General features: G+C 45.4%; 1 protein-coding gene across 12 annotated transcripts in view; it reads left to right on the top strand.

Moving 5' to 3' along the window:
- Positions 1-20228, top strand: part of LOC118516267 (carbonic anhydrase-related protein 10) — a 57469-nt gene extending 37241 nt beyond the window's left edge. For all 12 annotated transcript variants that reach the window (XM_036062121.1, XM_036062123.1, XM_036062116.1 and 9 more), the window contains exons 4-9: positions 2850-2986; positions 6769-6960; positions 13374-13536; positions 13682-13836; positions 15648-15788; positions 16028-20228. In XM_036062121.1, coding sequence (XP_035918014.1) covers positions 2850-2986; positions 6769-6960; positions 13374-13536; positions 13682-13836; positions 15648-15788; positions 16028-16156 — 917 coding nt within the window. In that variant the 3' untranslated portion in view covers positions 16157-20228. The remainder of the gene's footprint in view (positions 1-2849; positions 2987-6768; positions 6961-13373; positions 13537-13681; positions 13837-15647; positions 15789-16027) is intronic.
- The last annotated feature ends 1624 nt before the right edge of the window (positions 20229-21852 follow it).

The raw sequence follows: 21852 nt of genomic DNA, 5'->3' as shown, positions 1-21852 counted from the left end.
GAAAGTGCCCGAGTTCCCCGTCACTGCCTTCCCTATCGATGACGGCCTAATCCTATATGAAATTGTATCATACAGGGCTGTATCAACCGGTAGAGATCGTGTAAGTAGTTTTGGGCAGACTTTCTGATTGGCAGGTAATGAAAACCTTGCATCATTTGCCAACACAATTGCCTCGACCCCCAGGACCAGAGGGCCGGAACAGATCAAATGGTGGATCTGTTGGATGATACGGACATTTCTTGTAAAAATGGACGACGCATCTTGAAGAAAAGACAAAGAAGCGTTCAACAACTCCTCGAAAGACTGCTTTCCCCATCTCGAGCCGCTGTACTCGGTACAGGAATTTAGACGGCATTGCTCAAGCCCAGGAAGCTGGATTCTATCTGAAAGCATCGTAGGCGTACAACTACTCCTCGAAAGACTACTTTCCTCATTTCGAGCCCGTACCAGTATAGTAGTGCAGTCAGTGTGGAAGGTGCCCGAGATGAGGGCCTATTCCTATATGAAATTGTATCATATAGGGCTGTATCAACCGGTGGGGATCGAAGAAGTGATTTTGGGCAAACTTCCTGATTGGCAGGTAATGAAAACCTTGCATCATTTGCCAACACAATTGCCTCGACCCCCAGGACCAGAGGGCCGGAACAGATCGAAAGGTAGATCTGTTGAATGATACGAACATTTCTTGTAAAAATGGACGACGCATCTTGAAGAAAAGACAAAGAAGCGTTCAACAACTCCTCGAAAGACTGCTTTCCGCATTTCGTGCCCGTACCAGTATAGTAGTGCAGTCAGTGTGGAAGGTGCCCGAGATGACGGCCTATTCCTATATGAAATTGTATCATATAGGGCTGTATCAACCGGCGGGGATCGAAGAAGTGATTTTGGGCAGCCTTCCTGACTGTCAGATAGTTGAAAACCTTGCATCATTTGCCAACACAATTGCCTCGACCCCCAGGACCAGAGGGCCGGAACAGATCGAAAGGTAGATCTGTTGAATGATGCGGACATTTCTTGTAAAAATGGACGACGACAAAGAAGCGTTCAACAACTCCTCGAAAGACTGCTTTCCCCATCTCGAGCTAGTACCAGTATTGTAGTGAAGTCAGTACGTGAATCGGTACAATACTGGTACTGGAAAGTGCCCGAGTTTCCCGTCACTGCCTTCCCGATCGACGACGGCACTATTCCTATATGAAATTGTATCATACAGGGCTGTATCAACCGGTAGAGATCGTGTAAGTAGTTTTGGGCAGACTTTCTGATTGGCAGGTAATGAAAACCTTGCATCATTTGCCAACACAATTGCCTCGACCCCCAGGACCAGAGGGCCGGAACAGATCAAATGGTGGATCTGTTGGATGATACGGACATTTCTTGTAAAAATGGCCGACGCATCTTTTAGAATAGACAACGAAGCGTTCAACAACTCCTCGAAAGACTGCTTTCCCCATCTCGAGATAGTGTACCAGTATTGTAGTGAAGTCAGTACGTGAATCGGTACAATACTGGTACTGGAAAGTGTCCGAGTTTCCCGTCACTGCCTTCCCGATCGACGACGATACTATTCCTATATGAAATTGTATCATACAGGGCTGTATCAACCGGTAGAGATCGTGTAAGTAGTTTTGGGCAGACTTTCTGATTGGCAGGTAATGAAAACCTTGCATCATTTGCCAACACAATTGCCTCGACCCCCAGGACCAGAGGGCCGGAACAGATCAAATGGTGGATCTGTTGGATGATACGGACATTTCTTGTAAAAATGGACGACGCATCTTGAAGAAAAGACAAAGAAGCGTTCAACAACTCCTCGAAAGACTGCTTTCCCCATCTCGAGCCGCTGTACTCGGTACAGGAATTTAGACGGCATTGCTCAAGCCCAGGAAGCTGGATTCTATCTGAAAGCATCGTAGGCGTACAACTACTCCTCGAAAGACTACTTTCCTCATTTCGAGCCCGTACCAGTATAGTAGTGCAGTCAGTGTGGAAGGTGCCCGAGATGAGGGCCTATTCCTATATGAAATTGTATCATATAGGGCTGTATCAACCGGTGGGGATCGAAGAAGTGATTTTGGGCAAACTTCCTGATTGGCAGGTAATGAAAACCTTGCATCATTTGCCAACACAATTGCCTCGACCCCCAGGACCAGAGGGCCGGAACAGATCGAAAGGTAGATCTGTTGAATGATACGAACATTTCTTGTAAAAATGGACGACGCATCTTGAAGAAAAGACAAAGAAGCGTTCAACAACTCCTCGAAAGACTGCTTTCCCCATCTCGAGCTAGTACCAGTATTGTAGTGAAGTCAGTACGTGAATCGGTACAATACTGGTACTGGAAAGTGCCCGAGTTTCCCGTCACTGCCTTCCCGATCGACGACGGCACTATTCCTATATGAAATTATATCATACAGGGCTGTATCAACCGGTAGAGATCGTGTAAGTTGGTTTTTGGGCAGACCTTCTGACTGGCAGGTAGTTGAAACGCTATCGCCTCGGCCCCCAGGACCTGAGAGCCGGAACAGACCGAATATGGTGGATCTGTTGGATGCATACGACTCTGTTGGATACATGGCAGAATTTATCATCAAGCAAAAACATAGCTGCAACTTATGACTGGCCAAGTCCTCGGTCTCCTCGAACGTAGACCGAGGAAATTAAAAGCGTTTTTTTTTTTTGCAAAGAGTTCTTGAAGTTGTAGTGCCAAGGCGGAAGCATCGGATAAAGAAGAAAGAAGAAAAAAGAAAAGAGCAGGCCATAAGCGACGATCCCCCCCTTAAAACTTATCTTCAAACATCCCACGGCATTTTTTAACGTTCTACGTCCAATCTCCTTCTTCTTCGCAGGACCCGCCTTTTGGGGACTAATCAACCCGCAGTGGAACATGTGCAACAAAGGGCGTCGCCAGTCACCGATTAACGTGGAACCGGAGAAGCTACTATTTGATCCATACCTTCGATCACTACACATCGACAAGCACAAGGTAAGTGGGCAAAGAGAAAGAGAGTGAGAGAGAAATGGGTAAAATTTGTAAAGCGTTAAAGGCAAGGCCCCCGCCACAAAACCCACCTGTTGGATGGAGAGAAAGAACAGCGGGAGACAACTACAAAAATAAAAAGACTCCCCAGCGATAAATGGCATCCCAAACACCCCAACCGGTGGTAAGGACGGATGACGATGCAGCAAGATACTCCAAGCTAGGGGTGACTACGCACAAAAGGAAGTTGTGTGTGTGTGTGTGGCGTAGGCCTCTGTCTGTGGACTTCACCTTTGCGGAAAGGATATCCTTGCTGTCTTCCACTTTTTCTTTGTGCCCCCTCCTAGAAGAGATTGGGTAAGATACACCAACAACACCGATGATACCCTGTACCGAAAATCCCATTTCCATCGTTTATCGCCATCGCTGGCGTTTGTGGTTAAAGGACTTACCAGCACTAGGATAACGCACCCGGTGCGGCTCATTGACGAACTTTCCCACGCAGCAATGGAAAAAAAAACCAGCAAAAAAACTCGTCGCACACATGTCCCGGTAAGGCTTACACAGGTCCCGGCTAGCTGTTCGGGAGAGGATATTGGTGACGAAAGTGGAAGTCAAGATAGACTGCTACCACACTACCCCCTCCGGGAGGATGGAAGGGACCAGCTGTCTCTTATCATGGGCACTTTCGGCATTGGAAGCGAACCCAGTACACACAGCCAGTTATCTCGTTTACCTGCTTGAGCCCTTCTGTCAAGCGCCGTTGCTTCACTGTTCGCCCAAGTTCCTTAAAATCGATTGAGGAATATTGAATCACACACCCCAGCGAGCGCGTAGAATCACATCCTCCTCCGGATGTGGAATTTTTTTTTGTCTGTGTCGCCGCCACACACCTTCAAATCTCTCTTCCATCGTTAAGGTTCACCCGCTCTACGCAACACATATTCTTACCCCTTGATGGGAAGTTGCACAGAAACCATGAAGCGAGCGACCCCAATTTCCCACTCCCAGATTAAAGGAAGCAACCACCAGATTTGGGAACGCATTGGCATCGTTTGCGTACCTTTGTGCAAGTTCAACTGCTGACAGGAAGAGGAGCACTGCGAAGGTAGGGTAAAAAACTTCCAGAACGCACCACTGTGTGTTGGGCTAAGGGCGCGTTAGGGTTGTTAGGGGAGTCGCGTAAATTTGATTATGTATTTTGTGAGACGCGCGCGTTTCTGCTCCTATTTTTTTTTTTTTTTGGTTAGGAGTTGTGTTTTTGGTTGTCTTCACCCGTCACATTGAAGTGTTCTGAAGACTGGGTGTAGAGAAAAGGACGTAGTTGGAATACACTGCGTCCGAACGCTATAGAGCCACTTATAATATCTTAAAGAACTTGCGAATTGTGGAGTAACAAGTCCCTGTAAATATCCTTCCTGTCAAACACGTTCGAGAGTGTTGTGGACTCTAACTTAGGACCTTATGTCGGACATGGTGTCATCGACATGTTTTTTCCAATTCTTCGGATGTATTTAACTCCTATTGTTTCGCAAACTTAGACAGGTGGCCATCAGGGAGCTTTTGCCCAATCGAGCCCTCCATACCCGTATTATATACTGCCTCCTTAGTTATCGCGTCATCGCGAGTAAGAGGATCACTCAATCTTAGAGTAAAACTCAGCTACATCAGACAATGCCTCGGGGATGAACTCAGAGCATTGGTTAGATTATCATCACTCGGTAAGCAAATAAGTCTGTAATACGCGGGGTTGGTCGGTCTTTTTCGACGGGGCTTTGCGCATATTCGATTTGAGTCGCGCCGTACTTACGTGGTTCATTTGGGTTTCGACAAGAGTGACGAACAGCAACTTGCTGAGCGAACCATTTCTTCCCTTTATCGATTGTCCAGGCAATCGTGAAGATTCTAGAGGAGAATCTTCCTTACTGGATTGTTGGAGACATCGAGGCCTTACCTTTGGTAGGGGGACACTCGAAGCTCATCGGCGTTGAGTCGGCCAGGCGACTCTAGATATTCAGAAGGAACATCCCTTACTGGCTCGTTGGAGCCTTTGAGGCCTTACCTTGTGTAGGGGGACTCTCAAAGCTCTTGAGAGTCTCAGCCCAGAACCAACTCTCTCGTTGGTTGGGGAAGACAGCTTTATTTATACCAAAAATTTCTTAGTTTATGGTTAGTTAGGGAAAGGGAGATAGGGAAAAAAAAGGTTTCGAAACAAGCTTCGAACTTGGGTCCTTCCGTGGGAAGACCCTGTACCGCTACCGTATATCCCACCAGACCAGTAACCATTTCTGCGAGTGCAAAACATAATTTATTGTGAGAAAACGAAATAAAGATGCATCTTAGAACATTAAATTTTAATCACGATAACACATCAACCCGATGGGTAGGAGAACAAAATCTTCGCCGACCTTCAACCTGCTCCATAGAAGCTGGACGCAGTGTAGCGTTGGATTGAAAACTCCTTTTCATTTTTTTTGTCCAAAAGGAAATAGATTTGAAGATTAAGTTGTAGAGAAGAGGCGACAAAAAAACGCCAAAACAAACCTTCCTCACAAAAAAAAACTGAATCAACCGACTATTTCCCTTAAGGGCAGCACGACGAGATTGACTAGCAGCTCTCGTCGGTCTAAATTCTGTCAAGGACACCGTCAAGGTAAGGCGGGGATTTTTTTTCCTGCTGTACTTACACCAACCGTTTTGAATACTGTCTACTTGGGTGTGTTTCTAGTTCATGTCGTACCCTTCTTCCCACCCTTCATGCGTGACCGTGCCACAATACACCCAGCTGAAGTGGAGACAAGAAAAATGGCACCAGTAGTAAACTGCATTAATACGCCTTTCGATACAGCAGCAGCAGCAGCAGGAATATATCATTGGTGTCTGCAGTAAAGAGCAAAGGCACACATCATCGCGTGCCAGGAACGCAAAATTGGCACGAAATCTGTGTTCCGCACCATTACGGCTCTCCTCCTTTGCAAGGGAAAAGCCCAACAGCAAAGCAGGGGAAAAAAAGTGTAAAAGTCGTCATCATTCGGTTCGGTTGCTCGTTCGCTCCGTCAGCGTCTTCGGTTGAAACTCGGGTACAGCTTGAAGCAGGATGTCTAAAGCGACGCCGGTGACAATAAGCAGAGGCAAAAACGAAAACCAGGGAGAGGGGGGGCGCGTTAAAAGGGATGCGGTAAGGGTGTAAATGCCGGTGAATGAAAACAGCATTCAATGATAATAAAATTTCAGCAATGAAATGAAATTCATAACAACCTGAAAATGAGCAGTCATTCGGATAAAAGCAACCGCCATAAAAAGGGTCCTCCCCTCTTCGACACCATTTGCTTTCAAACCCCCCCCCCCCCCCCCCACTCCTTCACGTCACACCGCCACTCTTTTTGCATGCACCGTTCGCATCTGTATCGGTTGTGGCGGCTATGTCAGGGGGATCGAGCGGATTGAAAACTTTTAGCTTGATGAAACCATCTGGCATCTGGCCGGAGAGTTGTCTCCCTTTCTGACACGGTGTCTGAAGGTGTTTCGACACACACACACACACCTCTTCACGTGTTTGTGTCGCGTTTATTATTTTATGTCCCACAAAACTCCGGTTCCGAGATTGAGGCTGAAGCGCTTACCCGGCGGTAGACCTCTCTCTCTCTCTCGCTTCACAATCGACGGTATAAACCGATTATGGTTCCCACGATTTTCCCGCAGAGATTTAGTTTATCATCGTTTGTTTTTCCTTTTTCCCTTTTTTGTTGCACTTAATCACCACAAGAACCCTGTTCTCTCACTTCTAGATATCGGGCACGTTGCACAACACCGGCCAATCGTTGGTCTTCCGGGTGGAGAAGGACACCAAACAGCATGTAAATATTTCCAGCGGTCCGCTCGCCTACCGGTACCAGTTTGAGGAAATCTACTTCCACTACGGTACGGACAACAATCAGGGCTCGGAGCATCACATCCACGGGTACAGTTTTCCCGGTGAGGTAAGTGGTCAAACGGTTTGCAGGTGCTGTGTCTTAAGGTGATTTAAGGTGATAAAACACGACGTCTGTAATATGATGCCATTAATATTAGGAGTTTTAAAAAGTATTATAAGTTTAAATCACTTGGCAAGTAATAGCGAACCGAGAAACCGGTTTGCTGCTGCTACCACCTGGCGGTTCCGCATTTAACTTGGCACTTTAACATCGAACCTTCTGACGCGGTCCGGTAGCCGAGACTGTAGCGGCGCAACGGTCGTTTACATATACGGCGCTCTCATAAGAGAGTGTAATGTGGGGTATCGAATCCCATCCGGAGCCGGACCGCGTTCCCCCGGGTAGCGCGCGCGCGCATAATGAGACGCTATCGAACAGCTACATTGTAAGGAATATACTTCATAACCTTGTTGTGTAACGTCTGCTTCTCCATATCTTTCTAAGGTGTGAAGTCAGCTACAAAATTTGTGCGCGCATGGAGGATATGGTACCATCAATCCAATCGATCCTAAACCTGGGGTTGAATAAAGTAGCGAAAAATGTCTCGACTCAGAACTTCGCTACTAAAAGTAGCGGTAAATGTCTCAACTTAGAACATCGCTACTTAGCCTTAGCAAATGCCCGAAAAAAAACCCTTTTTTAATTGAAATTTTTAAACGTTAATTGGGGCAGATAATTTGGAACGTTAGTGCTTGGGCAGGGGATGTGCCAGCACCGGAAGAAAAGTCCTAAGTCAGTTAGAAATTGGACTAATTTTTTAAAGCCGAATAAACACATCGATCTCTAAAGAATTCGACCTTCGAAGACCTTGGAAAACCACGCGGGATACTGAGAATGGGGCGATCATCCTTTCTCGACGAGATTACGAAACCGATCTCATAATTCGGAAGTATCACGAAAGGTTCATCCACGGTACAACATGAAACGGTAGTTGTCGTGGTTCGCCACCAGTGCGGCCGATCAGTGTAGGAGATTTAGCCGTGGTAGCAGGAAACAACCATCGGCGGAATTGTTGGCCCAAGGGGCGAATTGAGGCCACTTTTTTACCCACTTTGAAGTGCATGGAGATGTACAACAGTGTGCTGTACGTGAAGCTATCTTGGAACGCCACTCAGTACGCGCCAATATAAGCGGAAGAAGTCTCGACTTTAGACTTCAGAATGAATCATCTGGCTACCGAGTGTCAAAGTAACACTTTTAAACGCCCAAAGTAACGGAGGATGTCTCCACTTAGAACATCGCTACTTGCAATGATAAAATCACGAAGAACGCGTGACGTACACGACTACGGCTTCATACAAAATCTGAGACCTAAGAATCTGGCAAGAGATCGGCAGGTCTCAGGTGCCACACATCATCAACCAGAATTTGATGTGAGTAGCCGACGAGTTGACGATTAGAACGGCGCTGAATTAAACAGGATGATCCGGTACGGATTGAGCTCATCAGTGGAGCTCATTGGTCAGAGTGCATTTAATTGCTGACATGTGGATCTACCCAGGTGCCTACAATAAACGCTCGCATATAGGGGAATAATGTTATCGTAAATGTACAAGGCTCTCGAACGAGCCTCACCGCAATTCTTTCAACTACCTTGAAGACTTTCACTCATCGGGTCTTCCGGAGTGATAGAAGAACTGCTGCACAACAAACGGCCCTTTTCTCATAATTAGCAATGCTCCCAGCATTCTCCATCAGGAGGACGAAAGTGACTTCGAGATCGCAACGGGAAGAGCTCCAAGAAACTCTACCGAACATGCACATCTCTCGTAACGCACGAGCTCCCTTTTCATCTTGAAGGTGTATGTACCCTGCATGTGTGTCCGCCTCCTCGCCCTACATCCCCCGTACCGTCCCTTCAGCTTCATTATCTGCCTGTGTCATCTACGGCCCTTTGTAGACGTTCGCGTTGCCCGAGGACATGCCCTCCGGAATGGCGTTCGTAAGGTTGAAGTGTGTGTGTTAGCAGCACATGGATGCAGTTTTACGCTCGTGGCACACATTTTTCGCGACGAGGATGAAACAAAAAAAAACCTCACGTGCACACACACACACACATTTACAAGTACACGACTGCAAAGCAGCAGAAACAAATAGAATTTAAGCACCAACTTTAAAAGCCAGAGATTTCTTGTCTTCCTTCCCCCCCCCCCCCCACCTAGCTTACCTAGTATGAACACGTAACCGGTAGGAAAGGTTTTCCTTCTGCTCGTTTTCCACCCCGCAAACCGTCCTCTACCCTCTTTTCAAAAACAGAAGAGGGAGAACACCACCGCTTCTAGGGGAGTCCAATCTCACCCAATTTGATCTTGTCTGGGTTCCGGGCAGGGCCCTCGTAAACTCGTTATGTAAATAAGTTTCACGTTCGCACGTTTCCGGTTGCCACTTCCGGTGTATGTGTGTGAAGCCGAGGATAGTGAGTGTCGCGTGTTGCATCTAACAACCCGCTCTCTCTCTCACACACACACGTTATTCACATATCGTGATATTTGTTTTTGCTCTAGCTGTTTTTATTTTACTTTCACACACACACGTGGCACAACACATCGGGCTGATGCTTCCATTTGCTCACCCCCATAATACCGGCGGGATGGCGGGACCTGCCTAAGTGTGAGAGCTCAAATTGTTACCCCACACACCATATGTCTGCCAACTATTAACTCCCCAACACACCCGAATGTCTCGCACAAAATGGTCTATTACAGAAGCGACGCCTTGCGCCATGTCATCCATGTGACCATCCAGCCAAGCAACCAAAAGGTCTTACTTAGGAGCTACCTGGCTGCCATAAAAATGCCTCTTCCCGTACACAGCAGCACAGCAGCTGCCTTTGCATAAAACCATTCGCGAACGCTCGCTTTACGATTCTCGCATCGCTTCCCGACCCGGTGGTTAAGAAAAATCGAACAACAACTCCAGAACAGGAGGAAAAAACCGTTTAAAATTTCCCATGCTCTAAAGAGAGAGAGAGAGAGAAAGGAGCGCTTGTTAACAAAGGCAATGAGGTGGTGTAGGTCTCCGTTTTTAAGTTTTTTTCTGATTTAAATAAGCCGTCGGGACAGAAATCGTTCAAAAATGAGGCTCTTTTTACGACGACCAGAATGACCGGAAGTCGCGCAAAAAAAAAAAAACAACAGCCACGATGACGTCTGACTCTCGGTACTCGGTTGCCAGAAAAGGACAAGCATAGTGAGAGGCCTCTAGACCAGCTCGACGTCTGAGGTCTTGTGTTAATAGTGTGTAATTTAGCGCAAAGCTAGTCATCCACTCTGATGTCGATAGTGATTACAAAATGGCGGAAGAAGTGATGAGTAAACCGGGGGTCGCAATGGGGTGCAGAAAAAGGTGGGCAACAGGAAGTTGGAATGGTTATATCAGGCTCTGGGGTGAGACGCAGCAAATAAAAAAAAACTCAGACGGCCAATGGAGACCATCAGATAATCAATCAGCAGTTAGCGTTGTTCGGGATATTCGAAAAAGAATTTTTTAGAGCCGAAGAACCCTACAAATGTTGCAGCGAACGGGATTTTTTTCTTTTCTAAAACGGCCATTTTCCCCCCGCAATAACAACGGTAACCTACCCCACCCTTCCCCCACAGAAAGGTTTGGTATGTCGTTCGGACACGTTCACGCGGAACCGTTCAAACCGCCATTTTGCCCATTTTCAACTTCCGTGTGTTGGCGATAAAAAAGATGGGGAAGCTAAGAGTATGTGGTGGAGAAAGCAAGGGGGGGGTGGGATTGGGGGCTGAAACAGTTTTAACGATTATGACTTCCCGCTTATCGGTGGCTTTTTATCGTTCGCTAACGTTGATTTTTTTCCGCTCAAGACCTCCCCACACTTATGCAATCTCTCCTTCCAACCTTACAGCCGACTGATGAGAAGTTTGAGAAGGAGAGTTGAGAAGGCTCTGAATAAAATCCAAGCCACCAGGGAGAAGGTCTCCGACATTGGAGCGGAAGGGCGTTTGGGTGAATATTTTCTACCAAACTAGTGTAAATAGTGTAGCACAGTTCCTACAGATACTGTAGGCAAGGCAAGAGAATCAGCCAAAACACTAATTTTGAGCGTTACAAGTCAATTTCGGGTAATAGCAGAGCGATCCTCGAAGCTAATGCATACTGCCACGATACGTAGAGAGGGTACACCAGGAACCAGGTACCGAGCAGATATCGAAAGTGGGCTCTCATTATTGCCCCTGAAACGAATGTTAACTCGGAAGACTTATTGTCTCTCTAAATCGAAACAACCATTCGTGATCCCTTCCTAGAGTGAATCAAGTAAACAATATCACAAGACACAAGGCGAGGTGAAGTCAACTTCAAGTCAAGCGTTAACCTGGCCAAGGATTCAAGGCCCAAAGCAAGAGAGAAAGGGCAGACGATCAGGAAGATTCATACCTCAGCTATGAAACTTACAATCCAGATGAAATAGTTCTTCTCGGAAGAAGGTTGATACGGCACTGATTGATACAATTCCCTATAGAAAGGGCAGACGATCAGGAAGATTCATACCTCAGCTATGAAACTTACAATCCAGATGAAATAGTTCTTCTCGGAAGAAGGTTGATACGGCACTGTATGATACAATTCCCTATAGAAAGGGCAGACGATCAGGAAGATTCATACCTCAGCTATGAAACTTACAATCCAGATGAAATAGGTCGTCTCGGAAGAATGTTGATACGGCACTGTATGATACAATTCCCTATAGAAAGGGCAGACGATCAGGAAGATTCATACCTCAGCTATGAAACTTACAATCCAGATGAAATAGTTCTTCTCGGAAGAAGGTTGATACGGCACTGTATGATACAATTCCCTATAGAAAGGGCAGACGATCAGGAAGATTCATACCTCAGCTATGAAACTTACAATCCAGATGAAATAGGTCGTCTCGGAAGAATGTTGATACGGCACTGTATGATACAATTCCCTATAGAAAGGGCAGACGATCAGGAAGATTCATACCTCAGCTATGAAACTTACAATCCAGACGAAATAGGTCTTCTCGGAAGAAGGTTGATACGGCACTGTATGATACAATTTCCTATAGAAAGGGCAGACGATCAGGAAGATTCATACCTCAGCTATGAAACTTACAATCCTGACGAAATAGGTCTTCTCGGAAGAAGGTTGATACGGCACTGTATGATACAATTCCCTATAGAAAGGGCAGACGATCAGGAAGATTCATACCTCAGCTATGAAACTTACAATCCAGATGAAATAGTTCTTCTCGGAAGAAGGTTGATACGGCACTGTATGATACAATTCCCTATAGAAAGGGCAGACGATCAGGAAGATTCATACCTCAGCTATGAAACTTACAATCCTGACGAAATAGGTCTTCTCGGAAGAAGGTTGATACGGCACTGTATGATACAATTTCCTATAGAAAGGGCAGACGATCAGGAACATTCATACCTCAGCTATGAAACATACAATCCTGACGAAATAGGTCTTCTCGGAAGAAGGTTGATACGGCACTGTATGATACAATTTCCTATAGAAAGGGCAGACGATCAGGAAGATTCATACCTCAGCTATGAAACTTACAATCCTGACGAAATAGGTCTTCTCGGAAGAAGGTTGATACGGCACTGATTGATACAATTCCCTATAGAAACATCGATCGGGTTAAGTTGGCGATCCAGAAGGCATAACCCGGGATCGGGTCAGTTAGGTTGCCCGAAATGGGCAAAGCAGTCTTTCAAGAAGTTGCTGTACGGACTACATGCCGCGTCATTACGTCGACAAACAGACAACACGCAAATAAAAAGGGTTACGACACCCTTTAAAGGTTAGAGGACAACGTTGCCAAATGTAGCAAGGTTTGCGACTGCCTGTCAGTTACGAGACGAACAAAGAAGATTCCGAAATAAAAGGGACGAAGACGAAGGATAAGCCCGAGCGATACGGGGGTTATTAAGGGCGCGCGCGAACTCGGCACATGGGGCGACAAAATAATAGTGGAAAAACAGGGAGAAAAGTTTCTTGCCATAAAGACCCAAAAAATAAGCGTGAAGCGACTGGGAGAGCGTACGAACTAAAGGGTTGTAACGGAAGACCCAAAGCATTGAACTATTTCTTGCTATCTGAAACTGTAACTTCCAACAATATTCCAGCGATTAAAGATTTCGAAAAATTGTACACGGCTTTTTTCTCCCCAACCCCAACATCTCAGTTTCGCTCTATGTTTCTGCCAACGGGCGTAACACACAAAAGACCACGTATGCGTGTGTGTGTGTGTGTGTATATACAACCAACTTCCGAAACTCTGCCGATGCAGCTGTTTTCATTTTACATTTTTCTTATCTTCCTCTCTTCATCATGCTCGGCCGTCGGCGAAATTGATTGTGTGGCGACGGTTCGGTACGGACACACACACACCACACCTGGTCCGTCCCCGTCCATAGATTCAGCTGTACGGTTTCAACAAGGAGCTGTACCACAACATGTCCGAGGCACAGCACAAGGCCCAGGGCATCGTCGGCATTTCGCTAATGCTGCAGATTGGCGATACGCCTAATCCGGAGCTGCGGATAATTACCAGCGCCTTCAATAAAGTCCTGTACAAAGGTAAGCGCGCCGGTGGGAGGCTTTAATACCACCAAACCATTCGAACCCTCCCCCCAACGAAAACGGCTACTTCCGGCTACTATAATATGGCGTCTTTTGTCTTGGGGGTCACACGGGACGGTTTTGCTGCTTCTCGGCAACACAGGATCTTCCACGCCCATCCGGCATATCTCGTTGCGTTCGCTGCTGCCGAACACGGAACAGTACATGACGTACGAGGGTTCGACCACACATCCCGGCTGCTGGGAAAGCACGGTTTGGATTATCCTCAATAAGCCCATCTACATCACCAAGCAGGAGGTAAGTGATGTGCGCGCGCTCCCGGTAACAAAAGGGCGCCAAACAGGTTGCCTTTACTGTCGGGGAGTACAGTGAGTGAAATTTGTATAAGCGTATCGCACCCACAAAATACTTTCTCTACCGTGGTGTGGACTTTCGTTGAGGTGCCCAGCACGAATGGGGATATCTTAACGTTCCAACGTTTGTATCAAACTTTAACCAGCTTAAAGACATTGAGAAGTACGAAGACTATAAGACGGATTTGAATCAGAGCATCACAAACTCTCAGACTGTGAAATCTACTAACGGCGTTTAAACGCAAACGAATACAATAAAAGAGTGAAGAGATTTGAGGCAGTTTCAACTCTGGCCTAACGGCCCGAGAACTTATTAGAAGATTAGACTAGCAGCAGGACGTGGTTCAGATATTCCCGAACCACCCAACTTCAGGGCAGGGTCCTTAAGAAGATAGCTTATTTAAATCCGAACGAAACAGCTTATGGCTTGTTCTCGATAGGGACTTCAATCATACAATATGAAATCTGAATGCAGCAAACAAAGCACGCTCAAAGGTTCTGAGGAGTTCCCACGCCCCAAGACTAAGCAGCCACAAGCGTGGAGACAACAAGAACAACAACAGTAACGCAATCAACAGCAAGAGTTGTTGGGTCCTTCAGAAGACTAGACCAGAATTTGATTCAGATATTCCCGAACCTCCTGCAACGGCTTCTGGGCTGTGTCCCTGAAGAGTTATCGGATTTCAACCCACAAGAAAACAAATCTATGGATTGTGAAACTGTTAGATTTTGATGGAACAAGAAGGGTGGAGGAGATGTTCACCAACTCCAAAGTGAGTGTGTTAGCATCCTCTTCCTTAACGTTCCATAACGGCACAATCATCATCAACATCATCATCATCATCATCATCATCATCAACAGCAACAGCAACAGCAGCAGCAGTTTATACAACTTCGTTGTCTTATCATCTATTCTACGGTTTTATTACGGACTTTGCACAGATATTCCAGAACCTCCCTTCTTCTTGCACAGAGGTCCCTGACGACCCACTCTCAAGCGCTCACCAAAGTATATTGCCGAGAGCTGACATTCGGCTGTTATTACTCAACCAATCCTGTGAAGGGCCAAGCAAGTGCAGATATTAAAATTGAGGGGATTAGCCAATAAAAAGCAATCAATACGCTTATAATAATTTCACCAACTGTGCTTGCCAGTGTCCCTGCTGCTTCTGGGCTGTGTCCCTGAAGAGTTATCGGATTTCAATCCACAAGAAAACAAATCTATGGATTGTGAAACTGTTAGATTTTGATGGAACAAGAAGGGTGGAGGAGATGTTCACCAACTCCAAAGTGAGTGTGTTAGCATCCTCTTCCTAAACGTTCCATAACGGCACGATCATCATCATCATCATCATCAACATCATCATCATCAACATCATCATCATCAACATCATCATCATCAACAGCAACAGCGGCAGCAGTTTATACAACTTCGTTGTCTTATCATCTATTCTACGGTTTTATTACGGACTTTGCACAGATATTCCAGAACCTCCTTACTTCTTGCACAGAGGTCCCTGACGACCCATACTGACACTCTCAAGCGCTCACCAACGTATATTGTCGAGAGCTGACATTCGGCTGTTATTACTCAACCAATTCTGTGTAGGGCCAAACAAGTGCAGACATAAAAATAGAAATCAATCAATACGCTTATAATAATTTCACCAACTGTATACCTTTGCCTTTCGCCTTCGCTCACTCTCACACTCATTCTCTCTCTCTCTCTCTCTCATATATCCCGACACCTTACAGCTGTACGCGCTGCGAAAGTTGATGCAGGGCTCGGAACAAACGCCCAAAGCACCGCTGGGCAATAATGCTCGGCCGCTCCAGGCATTGCATCACCGTACCGTGCGGACCAACATCGACTTTGCCAACACGGGCGTAAGCAAGGTGAGCGCGAAGACACTCGTCTCCCTCCCCTCCCACCTTTCCCCCCCCTCATTTAATCATTTTCTAGATTTCTAGCAGCAGCAACAACATAAAAAAAACCCCCCCGGTGGAGATTAATCCTTAGCCAGATTATCCATCACTCACATCCCGAACAAGTTTTTTCCCTCACTCACTCACACACTTTTCTCTCCATTTCTGTTTTTTTTTTGGCTTGCTTTCCTCTCGGTAAATGATTGCAGACGCAAAGCTGCCCAACGATGTACAAAGACATGTACTACAAGGCGAACCGATGGACGTCCGAGATATCGGCCCGTGGCCGCGAACGAGGGCTTCCCGACATCGAGAGCGTGTTTCATTCGCTTCCATAGTGGCACCAGGGTGCGCCGTTACGTGCATCAACACTAGCAGCCACCGTACCATCCCGACCACACCATCAGCACCAGCGACAGCAGCAGTCCGTCGTCACGGTGGGTCCCGGCATCGTCGGGATGATGGTTGCGGTAGACTGAAGTGCCGGCGGTCGTGATGGGCTCCGGGCTTTTCTTCCGCTCCAAACACGTACGTACGTATAGGTAATCCTACTACTCCCTTCCCATCATTCCACTTGTTTGTACTACTGCTCCTCTTCACCTACACTTCCAAACAGCTAGGGCGAACATGGGCCGGGGGGACAAACGGAGCATTAAGCGGACTTATTAATTCGGCAAACGGATTTGCAAAAGACAAAATTTGAACCATTGCCTATATATACAACAAACCAACCAACCAAAACAAACGCATATACTTATAACTATATATATACACACATACAAAATGCATATGAGTATAGTAAATGCCTACTTGAATAGCGCGACAAGAAAACAAATTAGAATAACATAATTTGACTCATCATAAACAGCAGCTAGTAAGTGTATCTTCCACAGAGGCGAAACATACAGCGGTGTGCGTTGATGTGTGTGTGTGTGCGCGCATAAGTTATGAAAAAAAAAACTAACGCACATGGTATTCCCACATGGTCTTGCTAATTGCTTCGAAAGCAGCCGTTATTGTAAACTAATAAATTAATTCTTATGAGCGTGTCTACGGCGATGGGGATGCCAAAACCATAATCCATAGCGAATCCATGGCGAATGTGAAGAGAAGCGCACCCGCACACACACACACACGCACATACACACCAGTAATTAACACTCACTAGGAACTCAATCATTAATGTACTGTTATAGCAAACAACAAAACTAAGCATTACAAAACATCCACACATGTCTCGATTGGATATTGGAAGGATATATATAAAACGATAGCGAACACTAGCATGAAGATTGGCGGAAAAGAAAACCAAACATCCTATCCGAGTTCTACTAACAGATCGAAGCTGATGCCGCAGAGAGCAATAGAAAGAGAGAAAGAGGGGGAAACAGCTCGATAAAGATGGAGGAGAAAAATGTTTTTCACGCCTTTTTCGAGGAGGAGTACTTGGCGATGACTCAAGCAGGTAAAAGAAGAAAACCCCCAAACCTTAAAACAAAAAACAAACGCGAACGGAAAGAGTGAAGGGGATGATGCCTCTTTTGCAGTGGACAATAATTATGAGCAAAACGGAAAAAAGAGGAAGATGTTTGGGGGGTCGAGGCCGAGCGTGAAGAAGAAAGAGCACAGTTTTTTTTTTCTTCCAAAAAATAAGAGTTTGGAATAAAGAAATAAGATTTTCTGTGAGTGTGTGCTTACAACTATCGCTTGCACTGTCTGTGTGGTGCAGATTGCATAACCGTTTAGAAGGGGTTCGTTCGCCAAGCAAATAAAGCACAAGCCGATTCCGATTTTTAGTTTGTTTTTTTATGCTTTCTTAACAAACGCGAGGCCGGGATTCAATACAAACAAGCCTTACGTACTTTTCCCACAACACGTACTAACCAACAACAAGAAAGCCACAAGAATACAACGCTTAAAATGAGACTACTTATACTATGCAATCAGTATTTAACTATTTCTACTCCAACGCACACACACACACACAACCGCATAAACAGCAGTCAACAAAATCCACTACCAACTCCTTCGACCTTTTTCCCCCATTCCCCCCCTTCAAAGGCCCAGCGTACCGTCGATTGACGTACTGTCAAACTGTCAATTGAAGCGGATGCGCTCAAAGTTGTCAAAAAAACAAACCGCAGAGCGGTTAGTTGAGTTGGAGTTAGTTGAATTGTGCTGTTTGAAAAGCGCTCCAATTAATTTGTTTGTGTCCGCGTGTGTGTGTGTATGTATATAAAGAGAGCAACAAAAAACGGCAAGTGAACGATAGGCACAAAACGATTAGCAATTATATAAATAAATGCCAAGGTGCGCACCACGTGGGAACACTGGAGGGACAAACAACCCTCCACCCCCACCCTCCCACCCAGAGCGAACGCAGCAGTAGAGACCCAACATAATGGAACAATAATACAAGCATGGCCGGCAACTAGACATACTACTCGATACAGGCCCCACATACTACCTTGGGTTACCCACTGTCAATTCTGCATGTATATATACTCTAGAAGGAAAGCAAAAACCCTGTTCCCCGATTACTCTTACTATGTTCCAACTGGTTTCTCCACATTTGTATCCTGGCGCTCCAAATAAAAAAAAAGAGGGGGGAAAAGCAAAGCGCCCGAGGTGAGGGAGGATTCAATAACCACAGCTACTACTACTACTACTACTACTACTCCTACTAATTGCTACTGCAGCCGCTGCTAACGATCACTAGAGAAGCGATCAATATTCATTACCATGAAGCAGTATTACTACCCCTGAAGAGTCTAGCAGCTCGGGTGGGCTGCCGACGTGTCCAACGAATTCTCTGTCGCTGCCGGGTGGCGGCTCGTTTAAAAAAGGGGAAGCGAGATAAGAATATTTTAAGTAATCATTTTATTTAATTTTGTAAAGAGTTGAAGGCATTGTCTTCTAGATTAATTGTTAATTTTGTTTGCCTGAAGAAAAGCAGCACCGCGAATTACTGTTAAAAATTGCAAAGTGCTTAAAAAGACCAGGTGCGTCGTATTGATTTGAAACGTAATGCGGATTTGCATACAATAAGGCGGATTGTGTTTGGTGAGAGGGTTTCCATCCATATAATTGACAACTGGTAACTCGTACACGGTGGGAATGATTTCGAATGGCAAGTGGCTGTATTGCAAGCCTTTATTTGAAGCCTTTGCAATCATAAAAGGGAATCGTACAGGCAGCTAGGGGTGAATATTTGGAAAAGGCGTCTGTCAAGCTTATCGATTGAAAGCAGGAGAATTTAATTTTCTTACTCATAATCGCCTTCCAACCATTCCAGTTTTCTCTTTTAAAACTGTATCTTATAACATTTTGAAACAGTAACAGATTACTACTTCTTTGTTGCAATAGCTCGCAGGAAAAGATTCGAAGAGTGTGGTTGCATATTTTTATAGCAAAATGTCTCTTTAACAGAATTGAATAAAAGACTCACACAGAAAATTGCGCACAAGAAAGCAAAAATGATTGCAACATTCTCTTATATGATTGCAAATTGCAATAACGAGCTTGCAATATTCCACTATCCATTTGAAACATTCTTCTAAGTGACCCTCTAACAGCTCTATGTCTCCGTTCAAACAGGGGTTTGTTCACATTTTAATATTGTTCCATGTTGACATACGTTTCCTACCTACGTATCCACGAGTGCTTCCAGAGGGAAACAAACTGAAGAGCTTTTCCTAACCAAAGGGGCATCAAATCGGTTCGGTAAAATCTTCCAAGAATGTGCGCGAGACAAGCGAAGCAAACACGAGAACGAATGCTCCGTTAATATAAATAAATGCTTCTGTTTCAAACCACTAGCCCGGCCATCTACACTAGAGCGCGCGTAGTGGTCTAGCAGAGACCCGTCTAGAGACGGAACATGTTTTGGCTGCTGCATCGAACACACACACACAAACATACAGCTTTATATAGCCTGCCCACAACTGCTGGGAAAGAGAACGAAGAGTAACGATAGTGGGCAAATCTTAAGCAAAAAAAAGGAAAACCCCTTTAATACTCCCCCCCAGGTAACAAATGCGTAATCGAAACACACACTTACTCCTGGTATTAACCACCCTCAAAAAAAACGAATTGTACTTTAACAAACACAACCCCTTAAAAAACTGAACGCATAGCGAACACACAACACGCATCCTACTCCAAAAACAAACAAACAAACAGAAGCAAGCAAAAAGAAACATTCAGGTTTACTACATAGAAACAGAAATCACCTAGCGGGGGGGCCTGATGTAAGAGAGAATAGAAGAAAATGATTGTAAAAGCCGCAAGCAAGTGAGGTGAACCCGCCACCAAATGATTTCAAGCGGGTTACGAGCATGATACAAGAGAAAATACAAGCAAGTATCCGTGCGGTCGCTGCGGTGTCAGCGGAATACTCCAAAAAACAAAGCTTTGAGTTTCAAAGAAAAAAAAACACAGGAAAGAAATTTAAATTAAAAACACCCTAAAAGGATTAACAAAAAAATCCCTGCCTTCAGCAGGAGTGTTTAGAGGGCCCGTCTGCTTAAAAGACCTCAATGCTGCTTTAAGGGACGAACGTTTCGAATTATAGGTGAGAATTTGTTAATATGCTTTACAGCTGGCCGTTCTGCTTTATAGCTAATTTTTTTTTGTTAAATTTCCAGAGGATTCTTGCAATCATACGGCGATCGATCAAGTGTAAAGGATCGATATTTAACCCAACGGGATTGGATTGGATCGAGGGTCAATGCGACGAAGTCCCTACCTTGCCGGAAGGCTCTGACCACGATAAGGTGAAACCCCGGGAAGCAGGGTATTAGTTGACCGGTCAGCGATCAACGAGTTGTGCTACCTCTTGGTACTATGCTTAGCTAACAACGTAAGTAGCGAAAATAAATAAAAATATATAGCTGAGTCAGGTCGTGCCGAATACCATCTCCACAAGCTCATGAGATGCTAGAAGACTCTGGCACACTGATACGTCCAGTAGTCCTCGCAAGCGTCCTGAACTGAAATCTTAGAGCTTGCTAAGTGAGGAGAAGCATAATGAACCTAGAGTTAGCTAAGCGCTTTATTGGGCTAGACATCCTGATGGGAGTGACTAACAACACATTTTGGCTTGAGGCCTAGAGCTTGTCGTCCAGATATGGCCATGTCACCATGATCTTCTCAACTCCTCACGTGTCTTGAATAAGAAAAAAAGAGAAGTGTACCCACATGGATTTAGGGTAAAAACGAGACGAGAAGAGTCATTTATCAGAAGGAGAAAAATTGCATACTTTCAGGTGTTTTACTAATGGCCAATGCCTTGATTGATCCAATTTCTACAAACAAAAATTCTAAAACTGCCAATTGCTTGCTCGAGGTGAACTGAGCCGGATTTTAAACCCAGGGGTATAAGCACTTGAATCTCGCATGCTGTGTCGCATGATCAGCGTTTAAAAAAGCATGTTTCCCGAGACACACTAGATCATCATTATGCTGGCAAAACCCATCCAAAACTATACCGAATAAATCATTACTCTACCAAAAGCAAAAAATCCCCCATCCCCAACCACGAGAACATCGTTTGCCCTCTGTTAGTGTGCCTGGGTGTGCTATGGTGTGTGTCGCTCTTTATTGCTTCTTACCCCCAGCGCACCGGAAGAACACTGAAACAACTGCATCATCTCTCACCAGCGACCACCACCAGCAGCAGCAGCAGACGCTTAAGTTAATCATGAACTTTAATACCGGTTTTTGCAAAACTTTGCCACTTCCTACCGTAGCGTTTGCACCGTGGAAGAAAGTTTTGCCATCTCATCACTTTAACCCCCGACGAGGAGAAGAAGAAGGAGGAGAGTCCGAAGGTGCTGCACGTTCACATGTACTCTGGAAGACGCGCGGCGCACGCTTGCCAAGCACAGCAAGCACAAGGTAGGTTCATTACACAAAAAAGCAATTGAAATTGACGGTAAATAAGACAACTTCCCTAACAAACTGTTATTGCGCACACGAATGTAGTAGAGGGATGGGGGGGAGGGGGGAAAAACGCTTTCAGGTGCAACCAGTG

Source organism: Anopheles stephensi, chromosome X, assembly GCF_013141755.1.
Source record: "Anopheles stephensi strain Indian chromosome X, UCI_ANSTEP_V1.0, whole genome shotgun sequence".
Taxonomy (NCBI): domain Eukaryota; kingdom Metazoa; phylum Arthropoda; class Insecta; order Diptera; family Culicidae; genus Anopheles; species Anopheles stephensi.
The sequence above is the reverse complement of the archived record's forward strand: the minus strand, read 5'-3'. Positions and strand labels throughout refer to the sequence as shown.